A 26,076-nucleotide genomic window follows, 5' to 3' on the forward strand; every position below is an offset into this window, starting at 1 on the left:
GCGTCTCCCTCCCTCCCACCCTCTGTATCCCACCCCTCTAGGTGGTCACAAAGCACTGAGCTGATCTCCCTGTGCTATGTGGCTGCTTCCCACTAGCTATCTATTTTACATTTGGTAATGTATAAATGTCCGTGCCACTCTCTCACTTTGTCACAGCTTCCCCTTCCCCTTCCCCATATCCTCAAGTGTATTCTCTAGTAGGTCTGTGTCTTTATTCCTGTCTTACCCCTAGGTTCTTCATGACATTTTTTTCCTTAAATTTCCATATATATGTGTTACATACGGTGTTTGTCTTTCTCTTTCTGACTGACTACACTCTGTATGACAGACTCTAGGTCCATCCACCTCATTACAAATAGCTCAATTTCATTTCTTTTTATGGCTGAGTAATATTCCATTGTATATATGTGCCACATCTTCTTTACCCGTTCATCCGATGATGGACACTTAGGTTGTTTCCATCTCCTGGCTATTGTAAATAGAGCTCCAGTGAACATTTTGGTACATGACTCTTTTTGAATTATGATTTTCTCAGGGTATATGCCCAGTAGTGGGATTGCTGGGTCATATGGTAGTTCTATTTGTAGCTTTTTAAGGAACCTCCATACTGTTCTCCATAGTGGCTGTACCAATTCACATTCCCACCAGCAGTGCAAGAGGGTTCCCTTTTCTCCACACCTTCTCCAGCATTTGTTGTTTGTAGATTTTTTGATGGTGGCCATTCTGACCGGTGTGAGATGATATCTCATTGTAGTTTTGATTTGCATTTCTCTAATGATTAATGATGTTGAGCATTCTTTCATGTGTTTGTTGGCAGTCTGTATATCTTCTTTGGAGAAATGTCTGTTTAGGTCTTCTGCCCATTTTTGGATTGGGTTGTTTGTTTTTTTGTTATTGAGCTGCATGAGCTGCTTGTAAATTTTTGAGATTAATCCTTTGTCAGTTGCTTCATTTGCAAATATTTTCTCCCATTCTGAGAGTTGTCTTTTGATCTTGTTTATGGTTTCCTTTGCTGTGCAAAAGCTTTTAAGTTTCATTAGGTCCCATTTGTTTATTTTTGTTTTTATTTCCATTTCTCTAGGAGGTGGGTCAAAAAGGATCTTGCTGTGATTTATGTCATAGAGTGTTCTGCCTATGTTTTCCTCTAAGAGTTTGATAGTTTCTGGCCTTACTTACATTTAGGTCTTTAATCCATTTTGAGCTTATTTTTGTGTATGGTGTTAGGGAGTGATCTAATCTCATACTTTTACATGTACCTGTCCACTTTTCCCAGCACCATTTATTGAAGAGGCTGTCCTTTCTCCACTGTACATTGCTGCCTCCTTTATCAAAGATAAGGTGACCATATGTGCATGGGTTTATCTCTGGACTTTCTGTCCTGTTCCATTGATCTATGTTTCTGTTTTTGTGCCAGTACCATATTGTCTTGATTACTGTAGCTTTGTAGTATAGTCTGAAGTCAGGGAGCCTGATTCCTCCAGCTCCGTTTTTCATTCTCAAGATGGCTTTGGCTATTCGGGGTCTTTTGTGTTTCCATACAAATTGTGAAATTTTTTGTTCTAGTTCTGTGAAAAATGCCAGTGGTGGTTTTATAGGGATTGCACTGAACCTGTAGATTGCTTTGGGTAGTAGAGTCATTTTCACAATGTTGATTCTTCCAATCCAAGAACATGGTATATCTTTCCATCTGTTGGTATCATCTTTAATTTCTTTCATCAGTGTCTTATAATTTTCTGCATACAGGTCTTTTGTCTCCTTAGGTAGGTTTATTCCTAGATATTTTATTCTTTTTGTTGCAGTGGTAAATGGGAGTGTTTTCTTGATTTCACTTTCAGATTTTTCATCATTAATGTATAGGAATGCCAGAGATTTCTGTGCATTAATTTTGTATCCTGCTACTTTACCAAATTCATTGATTAGCTCTAGAAGTTTTCTGGTAGCATCTTTAGGATTCTCTATGTATAGTATCATGTCGTCTGCAAACAGTGACAGTTTAACTTCTTCTTTTCTGATTTGGATTCCTTTTATTTCCTTTTCTTCTCTGATTGCTGTGGCTAAAACTTCCAAAACTATGTTGAATAAGAGTGGTGAGAGTGGGCAACCTTGTCTTGTTCCTGATCTTAGTGGAAATGCTTTCAGTTTTTCACCATTGAGGATGATGTTGGCTGTGGGTTTGTCATATATGGCCTTTATTATGTTGAGGAAAATTCCCTCTATGCCTACTTTCTGCAGGGTTTTTATCATAAATGTGTGTTGAATTTTGTCGAAAGCTTTCTCTGCATCTATTGAGATGATCATATGGTTCGTCGTCTTCAATTTGTTAATATGGTGTATCACGTTGATTGATTTGCGTATATTGAAGAATCCTTGCATTCCTGGAATAAACTCCACTTGATCGTGGTGTATGATCCTTTTAATGTGCTGTTGGATTCTGTTTGCTAGTATTTTGTTGAGGATTTTTGCATCTATGTTCATCAGTGATATTGGCCTGTAGTTTTCTTTCTTTGTGAAATCCTTGTCTCGTTTTGGTATCAGGGTGATGGTGGCCTCATAGAATGAGTTTGGGAGTGTTCCTCCCTCTGCTATATTTTGGAAGAGTTTGAGAAGGATAGGTGTTAGCTCTTCTCTAAATGTTTGATAGAATTCCCCTGTGAAGCCATCTGGTCCTGGGCTTTTGTTTGTTGGAAGAATTTTAATCACTGTTACAGTTTCAGTGCTTGTGATTGGTCTGTTCATGTTTTCTATTTCTTCCTGGTTCAGTCTTGGAAGGTTACACTTTTCTAAGAATTTGCCCATTTCTTCCAGGTTGTCCATTTTATTGGCATAGAGTTGCTTGTAGTAGTAATCTCTTAGGTTGCTTTATATTTCTGCGATGTCTGTTGTAACCCCTTTCTCATTTCTAATTTTATTGATTTGAGTCCTCTCTCTGTTTTTCTTGATGAGTCTGGCTAAAGGTTTATCAACTTACTCCATCTTCTCAAAGAACCAGGTTTTAGTTTTATTGATCTTTGCTATTGTTTTGTTTCTATTTCTTTTATTTCTGCTCTGATATTTATGATTTCTTTCCTTCTACTAACTTTGGGTTTTGTTTGTTCTTCTTTCTCTAGTTCCTTTAGGTTTAAGGTTAGATTGTTTTATTTGAGATTTTTCTTGTTTCTTGAGGTAGGGTTGTATTACTATCAACTTCCCTCTTATTACTGCTTTTGCTGCACCCCATAGGTTTTGGATTGTTGTGTTTTCATTGTCATTTGTCTCTAGGTATTTTTTGATTTCCTCTTTGATTTCTTCAGTGATCTCTTTGTTATTTAGTAATGTATTGTTTAACCTCCATGTGTTTGTGTTTTTTATATTTTTTTTCCCTGTAATTCATTTCTAATCTCATAGTGTTGTGGTCAGAAAAGATGCTTGGTATCATTTCAATTGTCTTAAATTTACTGAGGCTTGATTTGTGACCCAAGATGTGGTCTATGCTGGGGAATGTTCTGTGTGCACTTGAGAAGAAAGTGTAATCTGCTGTTTTTGGATGGAATGTCCTATAAATATCAATTAAATCTATCTGGTCTATTGTGTCATTTAAAGCTTGTATTTCCTTATTAATTTTCTGTCTGGATGATCTGTCCCTTGGTGTAAGTGAGGTGTTAAAGTCTCCCACTATTATTGTGTTTCTGTCGATTTCTTCTTTTATAGCCGTTTGCAATTGCTTTATGTACTGAGGTGCTCCTATGTTGGGTGCATATATATTTATAATTGTTATATCTTCTCCTTGGATTGATCCCTTGATCATTATGTAGTGTCCTTCTTTGTCTCTTGTTACGTTCTTTATTTTAAAGTCTATCTTATCTGATATGAGTATTGCTACTCCAGCTTTCTTTTGATTTCCATTTGCATGGAATATCTTTTTCCCTCCCCTCACTTTCAGTCTGTATGTGTCCCTAGGTCTGAGTGGGTCTCTTGTAGACAGCATATATATGGGTCTTGTTTTTGTATCCATTCATCAAGCCTGTGTCTTTTGATTGGAGCATTTAATCCATACATGTTTAAGGTAGTTATCAATATGTATGTTCCTGTTACCATTTTCTTAATTGTTATGGGTTTGTTTTTGTAGGTCCTTTTCTTGTGTTTCCCACTTAGAGAAGTTCTTTTAGCATTTGTTGTAGAGCTGGTTTGGTGGTGCTGAATTCTCTTAGCTTTTGCTTGTCTGTAAAGCTTTTGATTTCTCCATCGAATCTGAATGATAGCCTTGCAGGGTAGAGTAATCTTGGTTGTAGGTTCTTCCCTTTCATCACTTTAAATATGTCATGCCACCCCCTTCTGGCTTGTAGAGTTTCTGCTGAGAAATCAGCTGTTAACCTTATGGGAGTTCCCTTGTATGTTATTTGTCGTTTTTCCCTTGTTGCTTTCAGTAATTTTTCTTTGCCTTTAATTTTTGTCAATTTGATTATTATGTGTCTTGGTGTGTTTCTCCTTGGGATTCTCCTGCCTGGGACTCTCTGCGCTTCCAGGACTTGGGTGGCTATTTCCTTTCCCATGCTAGGGAAGTTTTCAACTATAATCTCTTCAAATATTTTCTTGGGTCCTTTCTCCCTCTCTTCTCCTTCTGGGACCCCTATAATGTGAATGTTGTTGCGTTTAATCTTGTCCCAGAGGTCTCTTAGGCTGTCTCATTTCTTTTCATTCTTTTATCTTTGTTCTGTTCCATGGCAGTGAATTCCACCATTCTGTCTTCCAGGTCACTTATCTGTTCTTCTGCCTCAGTTATTCTGCTATTGATTCCTTCTAGTGTATTTTTCATTTCAGTTATTGTATTGTTCATCTCTGTTTGTTTTTCTTTAATTCTTCTAGGTCCTTGTTAAACATTTCTTGCATCTTCTTGATCTTTGCCTCCATTCTTTTTCCGAGGTCTGGATCATCTTCACTATCATTATTTTGAATTCTTTTTCTGGAAGGCTGCCTATCTCCACTTCACTTAGTTGTTTTTCTGGGGTTTTATCTTGTTCCTTCATCTGGTACATAGCCCTCTGCCTTTTCATCTTGTCTATCTTTCTGTGAATGTGGTTTTTGTTCCACAGGCTGCAGGATTGTAGTTCTTCTTGCTTCTGCTGTCTGCCCTCTGGTGGATGAGGCTATCTAAGAGGCTTGTGTAAGGTTCCTGATGGGAGGAACTGGTGGTGGGTAGAGCTGAGTGTTGCTCTGGTGGGCAGGGCTCAGTAAAACTTTAATCTGCTTGTCTGCTGATGGGTGGGGCTGGGTTCCCTCCCTGTTGGTTGTTTGGCCTGAGGTGACCCAACACTGGAGCCTACCTGGGCTCTTTGGTAGGGCTAATGGCGGCCTCTGGGAGGGCTCACGCCACGGAGTACTTCCCAGAACTTCCACTGCCAGTGTCCTTGTCCTCATGCCACCCCCTGCCTCTGCAGGAGACCCTCTAACACTAGCATGTAGGTCTGGTTCAGTCTCCTATGGGGTCACTGCTCCTTTCCCTGGGTCCCAGTGCACACACTACTTTGTGTGTGCCCTCCGAGAGTGGAGTCTCTGTTTCCCCCAGTCCTGTCGAAGTCCTGCAATCAAATCCCACTAGCCTTCAAAGTCTGACTCTCTAGGAATTTCTCCTCCTGTTGCTAGACCCCCAGGTTGGGAAGCCTGACGTGGGGCTCAGAACCTTCACTCCAGTGGGTGGACTTCTGTGGTATAAGTGTTCTCCAGTCGGGGGGCAGCCACCTGGCAGTTATGGGATTTGATTTTATTGTGATTGCACCCCTCCTACCTACGTCTCATTGTGGCTTCTCCTTTGTATTTGGATGTGGGGTATCTTTTCTGGTGAGTTTCGGTGTCTTCCTGTCGATGATTGTTCAGCAGTTAGTTGTGATACCGTTGCTCTCGCAGGAGGGAGTGAGAGCACATCCTTCTACTCTGCCATCTTGAACCAATCTTCTATATTTGGCTTGTAATTCTGCTTTGTGTCAACTCTGTCAGTAAGAGAGTATATATTTGAATTATAATAATAAGGTGGCCTGCCCACCCCCTTGGTAGTGCTGTGTGCAGGGTACATGTGTAGCACCCTGCTTTTGCTCTCAACTCCTCAGAAGTGGCAGTTGGGTTGTTGGTCTTTTTGTATTTTGTTGTTCATAATTTTCCCAACTGGGCATGCATGTAGTTATTTTTAGTCCCTTATAGTTTCTTTGTATTTATTGCTGGAGGAGACTTTTGTCCAGGTGCAAGTACTGCAGCAAAGGGTCCCAGGTTCCAGCCTGTCTCAATGGGACAACGAGGACACGTACTAGTTTGTGGAGATCCCTGGGAAAGTGTGGATTTTTAATCTAGAATGTACTTGAGTTTCACTAGTCTTTTTCATTGTGTTCATAGGAAGTTGCAGCTGGTCTGCCAGCAGTCATACTGTCTCTCTTATCCTGAGTTTGTTGTGAAATTCTGAAGCCATAGGTAGCTATTATACAAGTGAGATTCTGTATAGTTTGAAGGAATAATCATGTCTCCTCATTCCAGGTTTGCACTTTCCAAATATCACTTAGAGTTCTTTATTCAGTTGAGTAGCCATATAGACACCAACCGTTTTTCTCAAATATCTGACTTAACACTGTCATTTAGGAAGTAGCTGTACCAAAACAGGCCAAAAAGAAACAAACACAAAAAAGAAATTTCTGATGGCTGGTATTTGAGATGAAAATCCTTTCACTATAGAGCCTAGGGGTTGAGTTATTGCAAAATAAAAGCTGAGAGCTGTGAATTTACTACATCCATTCAAAATAAGTAGCATAAAAAATACAGGCTCTGGTATAGAGAAAGGATGTGAAAATCAGTTCAATGGATTGAACTTGCAGATTTCGTGTTTCATTGCTCAAACTTGCACACACTAATATTCTGCAAAAGATAATTGCAGCAAAGAAAAATGACCTTTTGCAAATAGTCTAAAAGCATTCCTCCAAAGAGACCAGAGTAAACATGTGTATATAGGTATAAAGTGTTACTGTTCAACACATGTTATTTCTAGAAAAAACTACATAGGTTAAAACTGTGACAGTGTGCAACATCTTAAGCCATTATAGCAGCAGCAACAGCAACAACAGCAAAAATGGATCAAAATCACTGTTTTTATGGTGATTAACGTACCCAAATAAGAAATACTGATCAAAACTCAGGAAATAAATGCCTGGATGTCAGTTGTTGGAAAAACTTTTTGACATATTTAAGATCATTTAAAAGTGAAAATGGAGTTCAGGCATCCAAAATGGATCTGGGTGGCCACTGTGGATGTGGTTTTAGACATGTTCCTACATCACTGAGAGCTTGAGTTTTCTGAACCGTATAAAACTCATGGATACCACCAGCCATTTTCAAAACAGTATCTGCTAGCAGCTGCTAGCTTCAACCTTGTAGTATCAAAGTCTGAGCCCCCTCTTCCCGCACTGAAACTATGAAACATCTCAATCCCCAACCAATCCTTGCTTAGCAAGCACCCTTACTTCTTGCCAACTCCAATTCTAATTCTTGACCAACAATGTATGTAACCTTGTGAAGTTTTTTGCCCTTTATAAGCCTCCCCCATTTTGTAATCTGGCGGAACACAATTCAAGTGCTTCTTGAATCGGTGTCTCTTGGGCTGCGGTCCTAACAAAGCCCAAATAAACACCTTTTTGTTTCAATCAGTTCTCCATTTCTCACATTTTGGTTTACGTTTACTTCAATTTAAATGTCTTATCATCTCTAAAAATTTTTTAAGTGTTAATATTATATAAAGCAGGCAAATTCTTCAAATAATTTGCTATTAAGTATGCCAATTTTTATAGAGCTAAACAAGGAACTGAGAATAAGTTAAGGTGAAACAGGAAAAGATAGACATGGGGAAAAACAAGTTGTAGCTGCACAAGGCAATAAAATGCCATCTTGGCCTCCTAATTTCAGTGAAACGCATGAGCTGACAGATTAGATGTCTGCTGGTTTAGCGTACTAACTCCCTTGGATTTGCTAAAATTTATACAACAATCAATAGGTATACATAAAGTCCTAAGGAAAAGAGTACCACTTAAAAATCAACATCGGAAACTATCAAAGCAATTTTCAAAATAAAAGATTGTCTATTACTGTGAATGAATATAAAATGTAATAGATATACAAACTAGGAACTAAAGCCTTGTCCAAAGTTTAATTACTTCTCCCTTTAGCTGCTTTTTCAAGGACGTGTACACTAACCAAAGGATGATTGAAATGTTTGCTGTGATCTTTTTCTTTTCTAAAAAAAGAAGCATAGAAGATACAAACAAAATCTCCTTCAGTCCCTTAGACTGCCAAGACTTCCTTTGCATTTCTTCTACTAGTTTCTTGTGGAACTGGCTGAGCCCTGTGCAGTCCAGAATCATCACTACCCTCTGACATGTTGTCACTTAGGTCACTTCCATCATGACTGTGGATGCATGCATCTTCATCAGTATCCTGAGACTCATCTATTGACATGGTAACAGGAGGTGATGCCAGTGTGGTTCTAGACACTGCTCCACATTTTTCTATTGGTGGGAGAAGAAACAGTGGTGAAATTCGTTCTCCACCTGCTGAGTTCTTACCAGGGAGGTTCTCTGTTGTGTTCTGATCATTTTCCATTTTACAGTGCATAATGTCAGCCTGTTAACTATCTGAAATTTCACCCTCTGGGTGAAATTCAGGTTTTATTCAGAGGATGAAGTACCAGTAGATTCCTTTATACTGGCAGCAAAACCAGCAAGGCTCTTATCTGCCCCTTCTGCTGCTATTTTCTGAAGGGGAGCCTGTTTTCTTCCCTTTGGAGAGTAATTTTTGGTCTTTTGACTCCTCCTCTTTTAAGTTTTCCTTTGGCTGCAGTGGTGATGGTGGTAGGAGACCCTGTGCACCTGCACTTTCCTAGAGATGCTGCATTTTACTTTATATTCACTCTGCATGTTGGACTTTTCCTTTTTGTTATCTTTTTGGAAAGGAGACATTTTTGGGAATTGGCCCCATGTAAAGAAGAAGATCTGTAGAAGGAGTTGTTTTCACCCGAGCAGGCCCCTTCTGAGCAGTCTTACTGCTTTTTTAACTTGATTTACTTTCCAGAGTTATCATTTTACTTTTTTTTTTCTCATGCAGGTACTTTTCTTTTTATTCTCCTCTACTTTGCTGTCACCCTTTGGCACTTCCTGACTATTTTGGTAGAAAGCTTTTCTTTTTCTTTTTTGTCATAGGTTTTTCATCATTCACAGGATCATTTATGGAATGGGCTTCAGCTTCTATTTTCTTGTAACTTTTCTTGGTTTTACAGGATTTCTGAATCATTGCTGGTATGCACCTCCATCTCTTTAGTCTCTGTTGCTGATTTGCAAGTTTTGGTAGACACTTGGATCATTGAGACATTACTATAAGCCTTTTTCTCTTTTAAAACATTCTCTTTTTTCTCCACTTTCAGACCATTATTGATTTTTAAAATATATTGTATCTAGCAACCTTGATGTACTCTCCTACTAATGCTAATTGTTTGTGATTCTCTTGGATTTTATGTAAAACAATCATTTATCTGCTTATAACAAAAGTTTTATTTCTTCTGTTTCAATTCTTAAGTCTCACTACATTGCTATACCCTTTGCCCTCCAGTACAGTGTTAAAAAGGAACAGTGTGTTATAAAGCAGAAACTAACACACCATTGTAAAGTAATTATACTCCAATAAATATGTTTAAAAAAAAAAAAGGAACAGTGATGATACCAAGTCCAAGCTCGTACTGCTCACTGCACCACAGGCCAATAAATTAAGAGATGAGTTGTTGGGGCAAGGAATAGTGACTTTATTTGGAAAGCCAGCAGACTGAGAAGATGGTGGACTAGCGTCCCAAAGAACCATCCTACTTGAGTTAGAATTCAGGCCCCTTTTATACTAAAAGGGGAGGGCATGTGGCTGGTTATTGCAAACTTCTTGGTGCTGGCCAGACTCCAGAGGGTATGTAATAATCCTTTCTTCTTGCAGCTGTCCACATAGGTCTGGTCACAATGTTCCTGTAAACCTCCAACAAGACAAATGTTATACCTTTTAAAGGTCAAGCCTGGGAGTCAGAACCTTGAGAAAGGGCTAGTATATATATTTCATGCTATAGGCAACATTCCTTTACAAAGGTGTAGAGCCAGCATGACTAAGCACAGGCAACAGAGCACAAAGGTTAGAGATAAAGGAATAGATCCAATATGGAGTCAGGTTTGTTCTTCTCTGTTACAGTGATAGTGAGCATTTTGTCTTGTTTCTCACTTTGTCAATCAGTATGATGTTTACTGTAGATACAATTTACCTATCACATTAAGGAAGTTACCATATATACCTAATGTACTAAGAATTTTTTTCATGACATGAATTGAAATTTTTCTTAATTTGTTAAAATGAACATAGTTTTTCTCCTTTAATATCTTTAAAAAATTATTTATTTATTTATGTTTGGCTGCTTTGGGTCTTTGTTGCTGCGCGCGGGCTTTCTCTAGTTGTGGCGAATGGGGGCTACTCTTCGTTGTGGTGCATGAGCTTCTCATTGCGGTGGCTTCTCTTGTTGCGGAGCATGGGCTCTAGGCTTGCAGGCTTCAGTAGTTGTGGCACACAGGCTCACTAGTTGTGGCTTGTGAGCTCTAGAGCTCAGGCTTGGTAGTTGGGGCGCACAGGCTTAGTTGTTCCACGGCATGTGGGATCTTCCCGGACCAGGGCTTGAACCCGTGTCCCCTGCATTGGCAGGCAGATTCTTTTTCTTTTTTTTAACTTTTTGGCAGGCAGATTCTTAACTACTGCACCACCAGGGAAGTGCCTTCTTTAATATCTTAAAGATTTTCTAGTATGATTTTCTAGTATGACAGAGTTCCTACTAGATCATGTTATATTATTTTTTGTGAACACGGTTAGGTTTAGCTTCCTATTCATTTCAGATTTTCGCATCTATATTTATGAGTGAAACAAGCTTATAATATACTATACTCAGTTTCACTTGTTTTTAAGCCATATAGACCATGTCACTGACTTCCTTTGCTCAAAATTATATGATTAAGTTTCGCTTATGTTGTTGTATGTAGCTATACTGTAGTTTGTTCGTTTTTGTTGTTAAATTATGTTAAAGATAAACAAAGCCAGACACTAATCAGAGTGGTGAACACAGAGTTTAATCGGTAGTATACTCTTGCCATAGGGAAGAGTCCAGTGTGAATGGAACTCCACCTCAATTTGCACAGAGGCAACTGGGCCTTTCAAAGGAAGAGTGAGGGAGTAGGGAGGGAGATGAGTGGAGCTCAGTCAGGGAAGTGAAAAACTACAAAAAGGGGATGGGAGTTGGACCATGTGAAACCCAGGGGGGTTTACTAACTGGTGCTTATCCGAGTTAGGTTCTTACCCTCCACAGGGCCTGGGAGACAGGGGCCCTATCTTCAGGTGTTGGCTGAAATAAACAGTAAGTTCTTTGGAAGCCTTGAGTTTCCTCAGGCAGGCACTTTACTGGGCTGGAGTCAGCCCAGGGATGTGGTCTTGAGCTGTTTCTAAATGTGTCTCATAATACAGGTGTCTTCAGATAAAGGTATCTTCAGATGTCTGAATTTGTAAGTTCTTTATAAATTCTGGATACGAGATTTTCTTAGTTATTTGTATTAGGGATATTTTCTCTCAGTCTCTGGCTTGCCCTTTTGCTTTCTTAATGTTGTATTTTTAATTTATTTATTTATTTATGTTTTGGCTGCATTGGGTCTTCGTTGCTGCATGCGGGCTTTCTCTAGTTGCGGCGAGTGGGGGCTACTCTTCATTGTGACGCGCGGGCTTCTCATTGCGGTGGCTTCTCTTGTTGCGGAGTACGGGCTCTAGGCACGCGGGCTTCAGTAGTTGTGGCACGTGGGCTCGGTAGTTTTGGCTCACGGGCTCTAGAGTGCAGGCTCAGTAGTTGTGGCGGACGGGCTTAGTTGATCTTCCCGGACCAGGGATTGAACCTGTGTCCCCTGCATTGGCAGGCAGATTCTTAACCACTGTGCCACCAGGGAAGTCCCCTCAATGTCGTATTTTAATGAAAAGAGAAGTTTTAAATTTTAATAGGATTAGGTTTATCAATGTTTTCTTTTGTGGTTAGTGCTTGCTTATGTCTTTTTAAAAAAATAGACGTTTTTTAGAGAAGTTTTAGGTTCACAGCAAAATTGAACAGAAAGTACAGAGAGTTCCTGTATAACCCCTGACTCCCCCCACACCCCACAGGTACAGCCTCCTCAACTATCAGCATCCCAAACCAGAGTGGTATAGTTGTTACAGTTGATGAACCTACATTGACACATCATTATCCCGTAAAGCCCACAGTTTACATTAGGGTTGATGTATTGATACATTCTGTGGGTTTTGACAAATATATAATGACATATGTCCATCATTATAATATCACACAGAATAGTTTTCCTGACCTAAAAATCCTGTATGTTCTGCCTGTCCATCCCTCTCTGTCACTAACCCCTGGCAGCCACTGATCTTTACAGTTTTGCCTTTTCTAGAATATCATATAGTTGGAATCGGACAGTGTGAAATGAAGCCTTTTCAGATTGGCTTCTGTCACATATATGCATTAAACTTTCCTCCATATCTTTTCATGACTTGATAGCTGTTTTCTTTTCAGTTTCATTAATATTCCATTGTTTGGATGTACCACAGTTTGTTTATCCACTCACCTACTTAAGGACATATTGGCTGCTCTCAAGTTTTGGCAGTTATGAAAAAGCTACTATAAGCATCTGTGGTCATACGTTTTCCACTCATTTGAGTGAATACCAAGGAGCACAGTTGCTGTTAAGAGAACGTATGGTTTTATTAAAAACTGCCAAACTGTCTTCCAAAATGGCTGTACCATTTTACATCCCCACCGGCAACAAATGACAGTTCCTGTTGCCCTGCATCCGCACCAGCATCTGGTGTTCTGTGTTTTGAAGTTTTGCCATTCTGATAGGCATGTAGTGGTGTCTCGTGTTTCAATTTGCATTTCCTTGATGACATATGATGTGGAGCATCTTTCCATATGCTTATTTGCCATTTATCTTTGGTATGGTGTGTCTGTTCATATCTTTTGCCCATTTTAAAAATTGAGTTGATTGTTTTCTTGTATTTTAAGAATCCTTGGTGTATTTTGGATAAGTCTTTTTTTTTTTGATAACAGTCCTTTTTAAGATTTATGCATAACGGTTCTTTTTAGGATTTATGTTCCATGTTCCTCCCAACTTAGAGGACATCAGTACCACAACTTCTGTCCTCACAGGGGCATTAGAACCTCAACTCCTAGGCTCTAGAGTCTGAATTTGTCTAAAATTCCATGGGGCATTTAGTATGAGGCTACCCTGACTTTGATTTCTCCCCTCCCTGCTTTTTTCGACCTCAGAGAGAACTTCCCCTAAATCATAGATTCAGAGTCTCACTGTTCCTTACGGGGGATATGGGTGTGGATATGAGGGGGCAGGGGAGTTATATGGGCAGCCTAGAATAGGACAGCTACACGCTTTGAATTTTAAATTCACGACAAGTGTTGCCTAACTGCCAAACAAATATATGTTAATGCTGATGTAAGTGCTCTAGTTTGGTCATGTGTTCCTTTGCAAGTGCAGTTATTAGTTAAATACTTTTCCTTTTCAGATGTGCGTTCCAAATGGGAGTATGATGAAAGCCATGTGATTACAGCCCGTCTTGTGAAGAAGGTATATGGGCAGAGTCAGAATCTGGGGCTACCTTACAGGGGGGTGGGGAGAATGGGAGATTGTGTCCGAGGTCCAGGAGGCAGCACCTACTACTAGACACTGTGGGTGGCAGAGACAGGACTGCCCTTGTGCGTCCACGATGAGGGTCTCCTACACTGTTTCACACTCCTTAAGGTCTCCCCACTGCCCCCCACGGTCAACAGCTTCATTAAGCAAATGTTGCTTTAATTCCTTGACTTGCCAGGTGCAATGTTCCAGACCCTGGGGATACAACAGAATATAAGATGCCCTTAATTCATTCTCCCTGCCTCATGGAGCATCTCTTCTACTTGGGCAACAGACAACAAGCCATAGAAATAGTTAGTATAACCCAGAGACAGAAGCCCCTTCCCTACCCTCCCTTCCATTTCCATCCTGTCTTCCTATTCCCGGTCCAGCTTTTATAATGCCTGGGCCCTGCAGGCAGTCACCGGCCTCACTCCTGCAGTGAAGCCCTTCCCTCCAGTCCCGTAGGGAGTCTTCTCTCTCTGGTCACTGCTGAGCATGGCAGCCTTCACTTGGGCTCTACCTTGACCCCTCCCATCCTGACCACATTCTCTGCCCTTGACTTCCAGGTTCTCCCTTGCTTCCCTGGTTTCTTCTCTACCTCTTTGGTTCAGCTTCATTTTCTCCTGCTGCCACCTGAAGAAACCACTACCCTGTTCTTGTATATCTGTTGGTCAGTATACTTTCTTCAGAGATTTCATCCAAGCTTACAGCTTCAGCTGTCCACATGCAGTTAGCCATCCTGTCAATTTTACTTCCACAATTCTGTCTTGCAATATTTCCCCCTTCTCCCTGTTCCCACTGCCACGTGCTGCTGCGCACTCCACCTCTGGCCCTTTCCCACACAACTGGCCAGGGAGCCTGTGCCCTGCCTCAAGTATTTTTCTGGGATAAGCTTGCTCCTAACACCTCCCTTTCCCCGCCCTAGTGTGTCATTATCTGCTTTTTTCCTCTCTGGATTTTCAGTTTTCTGGCTCCATACTCTAGCTCTTCATCTCCATTTCAGGCCTTCCTTGGTGTTTTGCAGCTGATTCAGAGCCCCTTCATCCTGTATGGCTTTCAGCTTCCAACTCACCTCTCAAATCTGTGTGTTCCTTTGATTCTGGCAGTACCCCCGGCTCTGGAAAAGAGGCATTCCCTCTGCCTCAGCCCCTCGGCCAGGCTGACACCTCACACCTCCCCTCCCCTACTTTCTGGCCAGGAGGTTACAGGCCTGAAGGCTGGAAGGGAACCCCAGCATGAGCAGGACACACAGCCCCGAAGTCGGTGTTCACACACCGGATCTGGTTCCACCTCCCTCTCCAGCCTCATCCAGCATGCTTCCACTCTCCCCTGACACCTCCACAACCTTGTCCTGCCGTGTTTCCTGGGGTCTAAGATGCTCATTTGTCCTTGTATTTTAACACTTCTGAGGTTGGAATATATCCTACAATTGATTTGCACCTTAAAGTGACAAAGTCTTTTCCCCCGAAAGTGAATGTGGCCACAACATCTGTTGTTTTTCTGCCTGGCACCTCCACTTTTTTGAGGGGAACTCCTCCTCTCTCTGCTTAAATCATGGGGGATCTAGTGGTGCTCCTTAGAATAGGATCCAGGCCCTGGCCACGGTGATTGGCCTGGGAAGAAAACAGCAAATCAGAATTGGCATTAGGGAAGGCTGCTCCTTCTACTCTGGTGGTAGGGTTTGGAGGATGGGAGTCTGAGCATCGCTGGTGGTCGTGACTCAGGCTTCAGGACAAAGTGGTCTGAGAAGGTGAACCCAGTGTGCAGGGGACACAGAGAGCAACAGGGCCCAGGAGGGAGGTCTGGGCTTTAGATCACCGATTCAGGTCTTCCCAGGACCACTTGCTCCCCGCCCTGCCTGAAGTAGCGTTATGTGCCAACACACCTCTCCTTCTGTGTAGACTCCTGATTGCAAATGTTATGAAATTGGTGGTGCATCTTACAACCAATGGTCTCTTACAATCTAGGAAATGACAATATGTGTGGTCCCTTGGACACACTGCTCTCTGTGACCCAGGGACGTGTATGCTTTGTTCATCATTGTATCCCGGGTGCTCACTCTGGTCCCTGGCATCTGGGAGGTGCTTGGGACCTATTTGTTAACTAAAAATGAATGACGGGTATCTGTTCCTTCAGCCTGGAATGCTCCCCCAGCCCTTGTCCATCTGGCAAATTTCCACTTGCCCTCACAGTCTCATCTCAAATGCCTCCTGTCCCATGAGACCCTTCTGAGTCCTCCAGGCCAACTCAGGCATTTCCCTTTTTGTTTTTTTCTTTTTTTTTGTATCTCCATATTTCAGAACCTAGCACAGTGTGAGTGCAAACTGAGTCCTCGACGAATGTTTATTAAGTGAAAATGGATGTTCGGCCACAACTCTCCTGTGCTCCCACCTGCTCAAGCCTCTAGGGGCTGTTCTCACCGTTCCCCTTTTGCTCATGCTCTTCTCCATACCCAGAGCCTTCTACCCCCTCATTGTCACCTGTCTAAGTCCTGCTCGTCCTCTGAGCACCACCTGTCTCCCAATTCTGTTAGACGAATATGATTTCTCTCCTTAGAATCCTGGAGAACGTCCTGGGTCTGTACTTCCAGGGGCCTTATTCCTCTGCCTTGCAGTACAGTAGATGCACACTCGTCCTATCCCACCTGAATGTCCTCTGTCAGGGCCTCTACGACAGTCAGCTCAGGTCACAAGGGACAGAGCCAGGCTCAGGTTCCCCTGAGTAGTGGGGGCTTTCAGGAAGCATTGTGAACAAGTGGAGACCCACCTCTCTGCTGCTACCAGCTGGGCCTTCCCGAGCTCTGGGACACCCTTTGGAGTCCTGGGCAGTTCTGGTACTGGGAGAGGTCATCCCCTCCTTGGCAGAAGGCACCTGTTGTTGCTGCCCTTGTGGTCCAGCATAATGATGACTCAGCCAGTCCCCAGCTCTTCCTCATGACCTCAGTGCTGCTGTCTGCCCTTTCCTTCCTTTAACCATATTTATGGCCTGCCGTGTGCCAGGCACTGTTCTGGAAGCTCAGGATACATCAGTGGCCATAAAGGGACAAAAGTTCCTGCTCTCACAGAGCTTCCATTTGAGCTTCCAGCCTGCCTCATGGTGCCTGCTTGCTTATGACTTCTGTGCATTCAAGCCTTCTGCTCACTGCCCTCTTCATGGCAGAGTTTGGATTCGGTCCCCAACGCCAACACTCTCCCCCAGACAGAGAATGTCATTAGTGAAGGTGGCCACGACTGCTCTCATAGCACTCATGCCAGGGCACCTAAAGGGCTGTGGGCTGGTCCATAGACCACTGTTCTTTGACCCGGCAGTTATCTCTGGCCCAGTCAGCTGTGGTCAGCTTCCCCCAGGAGGGAATATGGGTGTGGCAGGTCCTTGGAGTTCAGCAGACTCTCTGTCCACTGTCAGCGCTCCCGTGCCTGTGTGTAGTCAGGGAGGTGGACACCGTCCTAGCTCCGGCTCCTCCCGGTGCTGGCGTGCAGGGAATATGGGTTCAGCTGGACCCACCTGCCAGCAGCCCTCCTTTGTGGTTTCTTTAGAGGGCAGGTGAATATCTTATCCCGGAGTCTGTGGATCTGGAGTGTGTGGAACACTGTGTGGTGTATGATAACAACACCAGCTCCCTGAATGTCATCCTAAAAGGTGACAACGACGATGACAACACTGATGAAGGCGATCAAGGTGGGTTTTTACAACAGCAGCAAGAATACGAGTTCAGTTATTGAGCACTTTTGTCACGTGCCAGGAGCTCTGCCTGGGTCACCTCATGCAGTCTGCAGAGCAGCCCGATGAGGATGGCAATGCCAGGAACTGGGAAGGGCCTGGGCTTTTTCCTTCCTGTGCAAGATGACAGGTGAGCCTGCCGTGGTTCATGGATGCTGACAAAAGACATGAGGCTCCTGGGTCAGAGACAAAGGGCTTTATTTCTCAGAGCAGTAAAAGTAGCCAGAATGCAGTGGGTGGTGTTATGGAGAACTCTGAGCTTAGGGGGTCTGAATCTTTTTTAACAAATGGGCAGAAAGCCTGCCTGCCCTTGGCTCTGGAGGCAGAAACTGTCTCTGTCATCCAAGGCTGTTTGTTATACACATATCCTTGAAAAGCCAGTGCCTTTGTTCAGAGGCTATGTAGAAACACGAAAGACCATGGAGAATTGTGCCCTAATAGGTAACATCCCCACTTTATTGATGAGGAAACTGGGGTCCAGGAAGGTGAAGTAACTCACTCCCCAGGTGTGAGACCATGGGTATCTATTGCTGTGTAACAAATTACCCCAAAACTCTGTAGTTGTTTTTTTTTTTTTGCGGTACGCGGGCCTCTCACTGTTGTGGCCTCTCCCGTTGCGGAGCACAGGCTCCGGACGCGCAGGCTCAGCAGCCACGGCTCACGGGCTCAGCCGCTCCGTGGCATGTGGGATCTTCCCGGACCGGGTCACGGACCCGTGTCCCCTGCATCGGCAGGCGGACTCTCAACCACTGCGCCACCAGGGAAGCCCAACTCTGTAGTTTAATACCATAAACATTAATTATATATTCGTTTCTGTGGAATTCAGGAGTAGCTTAGCTGGGAGGTTCTAGCCTGTCCTAAGGTTGTAGTCATGACGTTAGCCAGAACTGCTGTCTTGTGAAGGTTTGGCCAGGCCAAGATAATGTGCCTCTGAGATGAGTCACTCACATGGGAATAGCTAGGAGTCCTCAGTTCCTCACTGCATGGATTTCTGCATGGGGCTGCTTAGATGGCCTCACGACAGGGCAGCCGGTATACCCCAGAGCGAGTGATCCAAGAAAGAGGGAGAGAAAGGGACAGCCATGTACCCTTTATGACCTAGTCTTGGGACTTAAACAGTCACTCTTGCCACATTCTATTCATTAGAAGCAAGTCACTGAGTACAGCCTACCCTCAAGGAGAGGGGAATTAAAACTCAACCTTTTTAAAAAATATATTTAATTATTTATTTGGTTGCACCATCTTAGTTGTGGCAGGCGGGCTCCTTAGTTGTGGCATGCGAACTCTTAGTTGCAGCATGCATGTGGGATCTAGTTCCCTGACCAGGGATCGAACCTGGGCCCCCTGCATTGGGAGCACCACCAGGGAAGTCCCTAAACTCAACCTTTTAAAGGGAGGTGTTTGAAAGAATTTGTGGAGAGAGTTTTTTTTTTTTTATTCAAATGGAAAGTCACAAAAATTATAATCATCCTCATCAGTTCACTCAGTCCCATGTAATTAATTTTTTTTTCATCTTGATCTTTTGTTAGCACTTTTATGAATTCATCAGTTTTCCATTAGAGTTCTGAAAACGCTTATTCATTCAGTTCAACGGTATAGTCAGTTACCAGAAACCTGTACTTGTCAGAGTCTTTTCCATGAATTCGTTGAAGATGAAACCCTTTTACAGGAACATTTTTGCAAAAGCATCACAGTACACCCAGAACTGTCTGTAAATGACAAAGACTTAGAAACGACCACGGTTAAAGATTTGATGAAAGTTCATACTAATGCAATTGACAGGAAATTTAGTTATTTCTGAGACATACATTTTAAAATAATAACTAGAATTATGACTTATTATACCAGAACATATAAGATTTTTATGAATTTCATGTAATGTCTGAAACATTTATATTAACATATTTCCATACAAATAACCCAAAGAAAGTTTAGTATCAGTTTTTTTAAAGAACTTTTTTGAATTTTATTTTTTTATACAGCAGGTTCTTATTAGTCATCAATTTTTTACACGTCAGTGTATACATGTCAATCCCAATCGCCCGATTCATCACACCACCATCCCCCCCCCCCCGCGGCTTTCCCCCCTTGATGTCCATATGTTTGTTCTCTACATCTGTGTCTGAACTTCTGCCCTGCAAACCGGTTCATCTGTACCATTTTTCTAGGTTTGTGGAGAGAGTTTTTAAACCACCACACCTAGCAAGTGCTGGGGCCAGGATTCAAACCTGGGCAGTTTGGCTCTGTCTGGTCTCCTAAGGCCAGGGTAGTGATGCTGGAGAACAGTGCAGTCACTCCAGCCACACGCTGGAGCGTGGTCAGTTCTAATCTGCTTCACTGAGGCTCCACTGCATTCTCCGTTCAGCCCCTGCTTTGGGCTGACCACCCCTTGCGGCTGCTTGTGGCTCAGTGACTAATATATATGGGTGGAGTTCCATGGGTTGGGCATTCACACCAGCGGTCACTGGGTGGCGCTAGGCTTCCACCTTTAATAAAACCAGTCTTCTCAGGAGGTCCTTAGCCAGGAAATTGTCCCCTCTTTCCTAAGCTCATCCTGTTGGTCTCCAGTCTGCAATCCTAGGATTGTCGGCTGGACCCTGAAATCCTAGGAAATGTTGGTCAGTAAAGACAGCGCCGTCTGCAGTCTATACCTGACCTCACTTTAGTGCTATGGAGCCCCCAACCTCACTTGGTAAGAAATCACAACCACAGAACAACAAAACCCAAAAACCACACGCATATAATTTGCCTGCTCATGGAAAATTGCACAGTCGGGGGCAACTGCAGTGGCTGATGGCTTGATGGCCGCAGCATCCTTTGTTTACTGATATGGCAAGCAACATTCTTTGTCCACAGTATATACCAAGAGAAATTAAACATGTGCACACAAAACCTTGCACATGGATGTTCATAGCAGCCTTATTCATAATAGCCACAAAATGGAAACATCCAAATAGTCATCAATAGATAAATGGGTAAACAAAAGGTGGAGAGCCACACAGTGGAATATTATTCAGCTATGAAAAAGGATGGAGTGCTGACACTTGCTGCAACATAGATGAACTTTGAAAACGTTATGCTCAGTGAAAGAAACCAGACACAAAATGCCACATATTGTATAATTCAGTGTCTATGAAATGTCCAGAATAGGTCAATCCGTAGAAATTAGATTAATGGTTGCCTAGAGCTGGATGTTTGGAGGGAAATGAGGAATGAAACCCTCTAACTGGTACATGGTTTCTTTTGGGAGTGATTAAAATGTTCTGAAATTGACTGCAGTGATGGTTACACAACTGTGAATATAATAAAAAACATTAATTTATATACTTTAAATAGATGAATTGTATGGTATATAATATGTGATATTGTATATATACACACACATTCCCCTCATGCTGAATCATCCTTCCTTGCAACAATATGAAAAAAAAATGAAATCTCGGAGTTTATAGAAAAAGATCAGCTTACTTGGTGGTGAATTGCTTTTTAAATTTTAATTGTAACATTCACCTCTATTTATATTTGCTTCAGCTTTCTAGACAATTGCTTTTCAGAATGGAGTGCCTATCCACTGGGCCTTTAGGCAAATGGTGAGCACACAGGGGACATTGATCTCTTTGGTCTCTACTCTTAGGAATTGTGCTTGGAGCTGCCGTTGAGTGTGGCAGAACCCTGACTCACCTTGCCCGCCACCCCATCCGTATCCTGAGAGGAGGCTACGAGAGCTTCTCGGCCATGTACCACTTCTTCCGGACACAGAAGATCATCTGGATGCCACAGGTAAGGCAAGGTGCTGAGCACAGGCAGGCTTGGATGGGAGCATGGCCTTCCCCTGGGGACCGAGGGGCAGGGAGCAGGGCTGGAAAAAGAGGAGAAGGAGACAGATGACATGGAAAAGATGGAAGAGATGTCAAAGATGGCTTGGGAATGAACCTGGGGCAGCCAGGAGGTCCAGTCCAGTATGATGAATTTATAATCGCCAGGTTCAGGCAAAATCCAGGGCAGTGTTTAATAGATGAGGTTGGTTCAGAGGGCAGGGAGCCGGGGCAGCGTGTTCTGGATGGTGGGTCGTGGTCAAAGTCACACGGGCAGGCAGGGCCATCATGATTCGAGGCTGCCTCGCCATCCTTAGCCATCTGGCCTCACAAACCCTGGCTGGGTCCAGAGGATACAGTAAAAATTGGGAGACGGGTTGTAATAAGGTGTGGCCAAGGGATGCACCAGATGTCTGGAGCCCGGAGGAGCACTTACTTCCTGGAGCCAAACTGGGTGGCAATGATAGGCAGGCAGGGACTGGTCCCTGGGGGCATTTTATAGTATCTGGTTTCTTGAAGGGTCTGAATGTAATGGAATGTGAACCTGCAGAGGTTTCATTCTTTCCAGCAATTGCCTTCAACTGTGCTCTCATTCTTGCCCTTTGCAGCATCATGGGCAGATTCCATACTTTCTGGCCGCTTTCGGTTATGGACAATTTCAGTCTAGTCATATTATAAAACAGCGGGGGAAATGCGCCTATGAACTGGAATTTGATGATATTATATTATTGTTATATATTTCTTTAGGTTGTGATGACATTATTATGGCTATGTTTTTAAAAATATGAGTCCCTATCTTTTAGAGATACATAATGAAATATTTATAATTAAAATGATATGATGTCTGGAATTTCCTTCAAAATAATCTGGGGAGGGTTGGGGAGTCAGGGGTATAGATGAAACAAAATGGGCCATTAGTTGATGATGCTTGCAGAAGGGTGATAGATCCAAGGTTTGTTATACTATTCTCTCTACTTTTGTGTGTTTTTGAAGTAATTTTTTGAAAAGGGCATAAAAACAGTCCAGTACAATCTAGGCTAGTTTAACATTCCAATCTCAACTCAAATCTCCTCTCTTCTCATCTTCCAGAGCTGGGCAGCCTTCCATTTGCTGGGGGCTGAGGGCTGGGAGTGGGGAGGGGTGTGGGATAGCTTTATGGGCATCTCCTTACGTCCCCTCTTCTGGGTCTGGTCCCTTTGGTGCTGGGGGTCCAGCGTGGGCCCTGTCTTGTGTGGCTGCCTGTTTGTCAGTGGTGGGGAAGTGCCTTCTCATTCTGCCCCAGCCAGCTTCTGTGCGCTGCTGCTGGCCTTTGTTGCTGGTTTTCTTGGGGCTGTGTTCAGGGGGCCCCGTCTGTTACTGAGCATCCTTCAGAGACAGCCAGCTGAGAATTCCTGACAGGAGTACCCCCAATGCCCTTCCCTTCCCTTGGTAGCTCATGACCTCCCACCACATCCATATTCTTTCACCTGAATCCCAGAATGAGCCACAGGGGAGTGTGACAGTAGGGAAGGAGGCCTCTTCTTGCCCTGCTGGCTTGGCTGCTCCAGTCAGCCTGTGTGAAAAGCTAGGGACCTGTGTCTGGGGTCATACCTGTTCCCAAATGCAGGGTATATATGTCAAGTTCTCCAAAGGCCTTCTTCTCCTTCTTCCACTGAGCTATGATGTTCAGCTCAACAGGTGTACAGCCAGCCTCCCCGTCCTGCCAGGCACTCCTCCTCGCTCCTAGAGGAGCACCCTTACTGGCTTTGCAGTGATGGGAGGGACTCTTTCTGATCTGAAGACGTCACATGCTGATACCTCACCTTCTTTATTTTTCTTTTAAAGCTTTAGGAAGGTGGAATTGGCATAGGATGAACTGCACCTATTTAAAATGTACAGTTTGGTCAGTTTTGACGTGTATGCACCTGAGACTTGTCCTTGCCCCCAGTCTTCTTAAGTAGATTGGGAAGAGGGGTAGGGTGGTGGCTGGTGGTATCTAGCAGGGCCTGGATGGGTGAGTTCTACTCTGCTTGTATGTGGCCCTCTTTAGAATGTACGTTCCAAGTATTTGCCACTCCCTACTTTGGGACCTTTGTTATTAATTCAGGGGCAAGAGTGAGAGCCCCACTCCCTTCCTGTTACGTGTTCTGACACAGTATAAAGCAGGAGTGTTCCTACTGCTCCCCAAGGAACTCCTGCGAGGGGAGGTGGAGGCACAGAATTTGGGCTCTGAGACTGCCCCTCTCCTTTAGACACAGTGATTTCTAATTTCCCGTTTTATATGTGGTACCCCTTAAATAAGATTTCACTTTGAGCAAAGGGGTTCTGTGACTAGGGCACGTGTGAAGACCACACTAGAGAGAGATGCTGGTGAGCCACCAAGTGGTTTTAAGTCCGGGGAGGGGCACCTGGTTAGATTGCCCTTTAGAAAGATCAACTCTGATTGCAGAGCAGAGCCCAGACCAATGCAGGCAGAGTGGGTCTGGGGAGACCTGCTAGGAGCCAGGGATGAAGAGGAGAGGACAGATTCAAGAAATACTTAGGAAACGGCTTCGATTAGACATGGGGCAGGGGGTATGGGAGAGGGAGGAGTCTAGAATAATGCCACAGTTCAGTTGCGGGTGACAGGTGGCCAGTGGTGTGGCTCATTGAGAATGGGACACAGGAGGAGGCGGTGGCAGTGTCAGGGGAAGGCAGTGGGCTCGGTTTGGGCATGTTAATTTGTGACACCAGTTTCTTTTACATTTGTCAATGTGGTTGTCAAAATCGTGTCCTCTAGAATTAACAGCAGAGCTTCTTTTATCCGTCCCACACCCTCTTCCACACAGCTGTTACAACCACAAAGGAAGCTGGTTTGAAAGCGTCAGGAAGAGTTGACAGATTTGTGGTGGGTATTGCGTGAGATTTTCTGAAAGAAACCAGAAGGATTTCATTTGGCCCCCGGCAAGCTGAGCGTCCTGGGCGGGATCACCCTGAACCCTGGGGAGTGCTTTGGGTCACATCCGCAAGTAGTGGGCCTGCCTGCATGTAGAAGGGCCGTGTGTCTCACAAACTTGAGGGTTGGCTCAGCGTGGTGTCTGCTCATTGATAAAGGCTTTTGAGGCTAACAGTTTGGGAGGAATGCGGGCTTGTGGTAGGTTCACGGTGAGGCGAGATGTGCTGAAGCCAGAAGGCTCTGAAAGGCTCAAGTGGACAGCAAAATAGCTTGAGGTACTTAAGATGTTATTTCTGAGTCAGACTTGGAGCCAGAGGCATTTTAGAGCTGGTTTGACCTTTGAAATTATATAGGTTAGCATTTCCCATGGAAAACTGATGGGAACAAAGCGGTCTCTAAACAGATCATATTAGAAACATCAGTTCATACAATGTTAGTGGATTTCTTTTTTTTTTTCTTTTGGGGTTATGCCTAGGTTTTATTTTACTAAACGTAACAGGTAAGTTTTCAATCCATGACAACAACAAATATGTAGCCACTGTTTTATTACAGACATCTGAACTGTAATAGGTCACCCAAGAAACCGTTAGGGGAATTTCCATTAGTTCTCAGTTTCCTGGAGGCATGCTTTGAGAACAGTCTTCGACTGGCATGCTTTTCTGGCTGTTTTCCAACTTGTTTGTAAGATGAGTCTTATTATTTGATGATAATTGTTTCTAAACACCTGATTGGTGCTCTAATAATCTTTCCTTGGAAACAATCAAATTTTGTAATTTTCCCTCTGGCTTTGATATATAATTGACATATAACATTGTGTAAATTTAAGGTTTACAACAAGATGACTTGACACACATATATGCAGAATGATTACCATAAGAGTAACACATCCGTCACCTCATGTAATTACCATTTTGTGTGTGTGTGTGAGATGAGAACATTTAAGATGTACTTTCTTAGCAACTTTCAAGTACATAATACTGTATTTTTAAAAAATAAGTTTACTTGTGGCTGCATTGGGTCTTCGTTGCTGTGCGTGGGCTTTCTCTAGTTGCGACGAGTGGGGGCTATTCTTCATTGCAGTGCGCGGGCTTCTCATCGCAGTGGCTTCTCATGTTGCAGAGCACGGGCTCTAGGCGCGTGGGCTTCCGTAGTTGTGGTTTGTGGGCTCTAGAGCGCAGGCTCAGCAGTTGCGGTGCAAGGAGTTAGTTGCTCCGCAGCGTATGGGATCTTCCCGGACCAGGGCTCGAACCTGTGTCCCTTGCGTTGGCAGGCGGATTCTTAACCACTGCGCCACCAGGGAAGCCCTGTGTTGTTAACCGTAGTCACCATGTTGTACGTTAGATCCCCAGAACTTATTTGCCTTATATCTGGAAGTTTATAACCGTGACCAACATCTCCCCATTTCCCTCACCCCCACAGCCCCTGGCAACAACCACTCTACTCTGTTTCCATGAGTTTCGCTTTTTAATTTTTATTTTATTTTATTATTTTATTATGATTTTTGGCCACGCTGTGTGGCATGTGGGATCTTAGTTCCCTGACCAGGGATAGAACCTGTGCCCCCTGAATTGAGAGTGTGGAGTCTTAACCACTGGACTGCCATGGAAGTCCCGACTTTCACTTTTTTAGATTCTACATATGAGTGAGATCATGCAATATTTGTTTTTTTCTGACTTATTCTCTTAGCACAATGGCCCCAAGGTCCATTCATGTTGTCACAAATGACAGGATTTCCTTCTTCTTTATGGCTGAACAATATTCCATTGTGTATATATGCCATATTTTCTTTATCCATTCATCCATTGATGGACACTTAGGTCATTTCTATGTCTTTGTGAATAATGCTCAAATGATCCTGGGGCGGGGGTGTGTGTGCAGATATGTCTTCAAG

At 43.3% G+C, this 26,076-nt stretch overlaps 1 protein-coding gene across 12 annotated transcripts in view; it reads left to right on the forward strand.

Annotated features, from left to right (window-relative positions):
- STYXL1 (serine/threonine/tyrosine interacting like 1) overlaps nucleotides 1-26,076 on the forward strand; it is a 67,666-nt gene that overhangs the window by 20,607 nt on the left and 20,983 nt on the right. For 7 of the 12 annotated variants that reach the window (XM_027126117.1, XM_027126118.1, XM_027126114.1 and 4 more), the window contains 3 exons: nucleotides 13,627-13,688; nucleotides 17,273-17,414; nucleotides 21,091-21,236. In XM_027126117.1, coding sequence (XP_026981918.1) covers nucleotides 13,627-13,688; nucleotides 17,273-17,414; nucleotides 21,091-21,236 — 350 coding nt within the window. Of the gene's footprint in view, nucleotides 1-13,626; nucleotides 13,689-17,272; nucleotides 17,415-21,090; nucleotides 21,237-24,119; nucleotides 24,138-24,196; nucleotides 24,685-25,011; nucleotides 25,085-26,076 lie in introns of those variants that run through there. The other 5 variants (XM_027126121.1, XM_027126122.1, XM_027126123.1 and 2 more) reach the window with 4 other exon arrangements.

The sequence above is a fragment of the Aethalodelphis obliquidens genome, unplaced genomic scaffold (assembly GCF_003676395.1).
Source record: "Aethalodelphis obliquidens isolate GAN/ISIS:26980383/991018 unplaced genomic scaffold, ASM367639v1 scaffold30, whole genome shotgun sequence".
Taxonomy (NCBI): domain Eukaryota; kingdom Metazoa; phylum Chordata; class Mammalia; order Artiodactyla; family Delphinidae; genus Aethalodelphis; species Aethalodelphis obliquidens.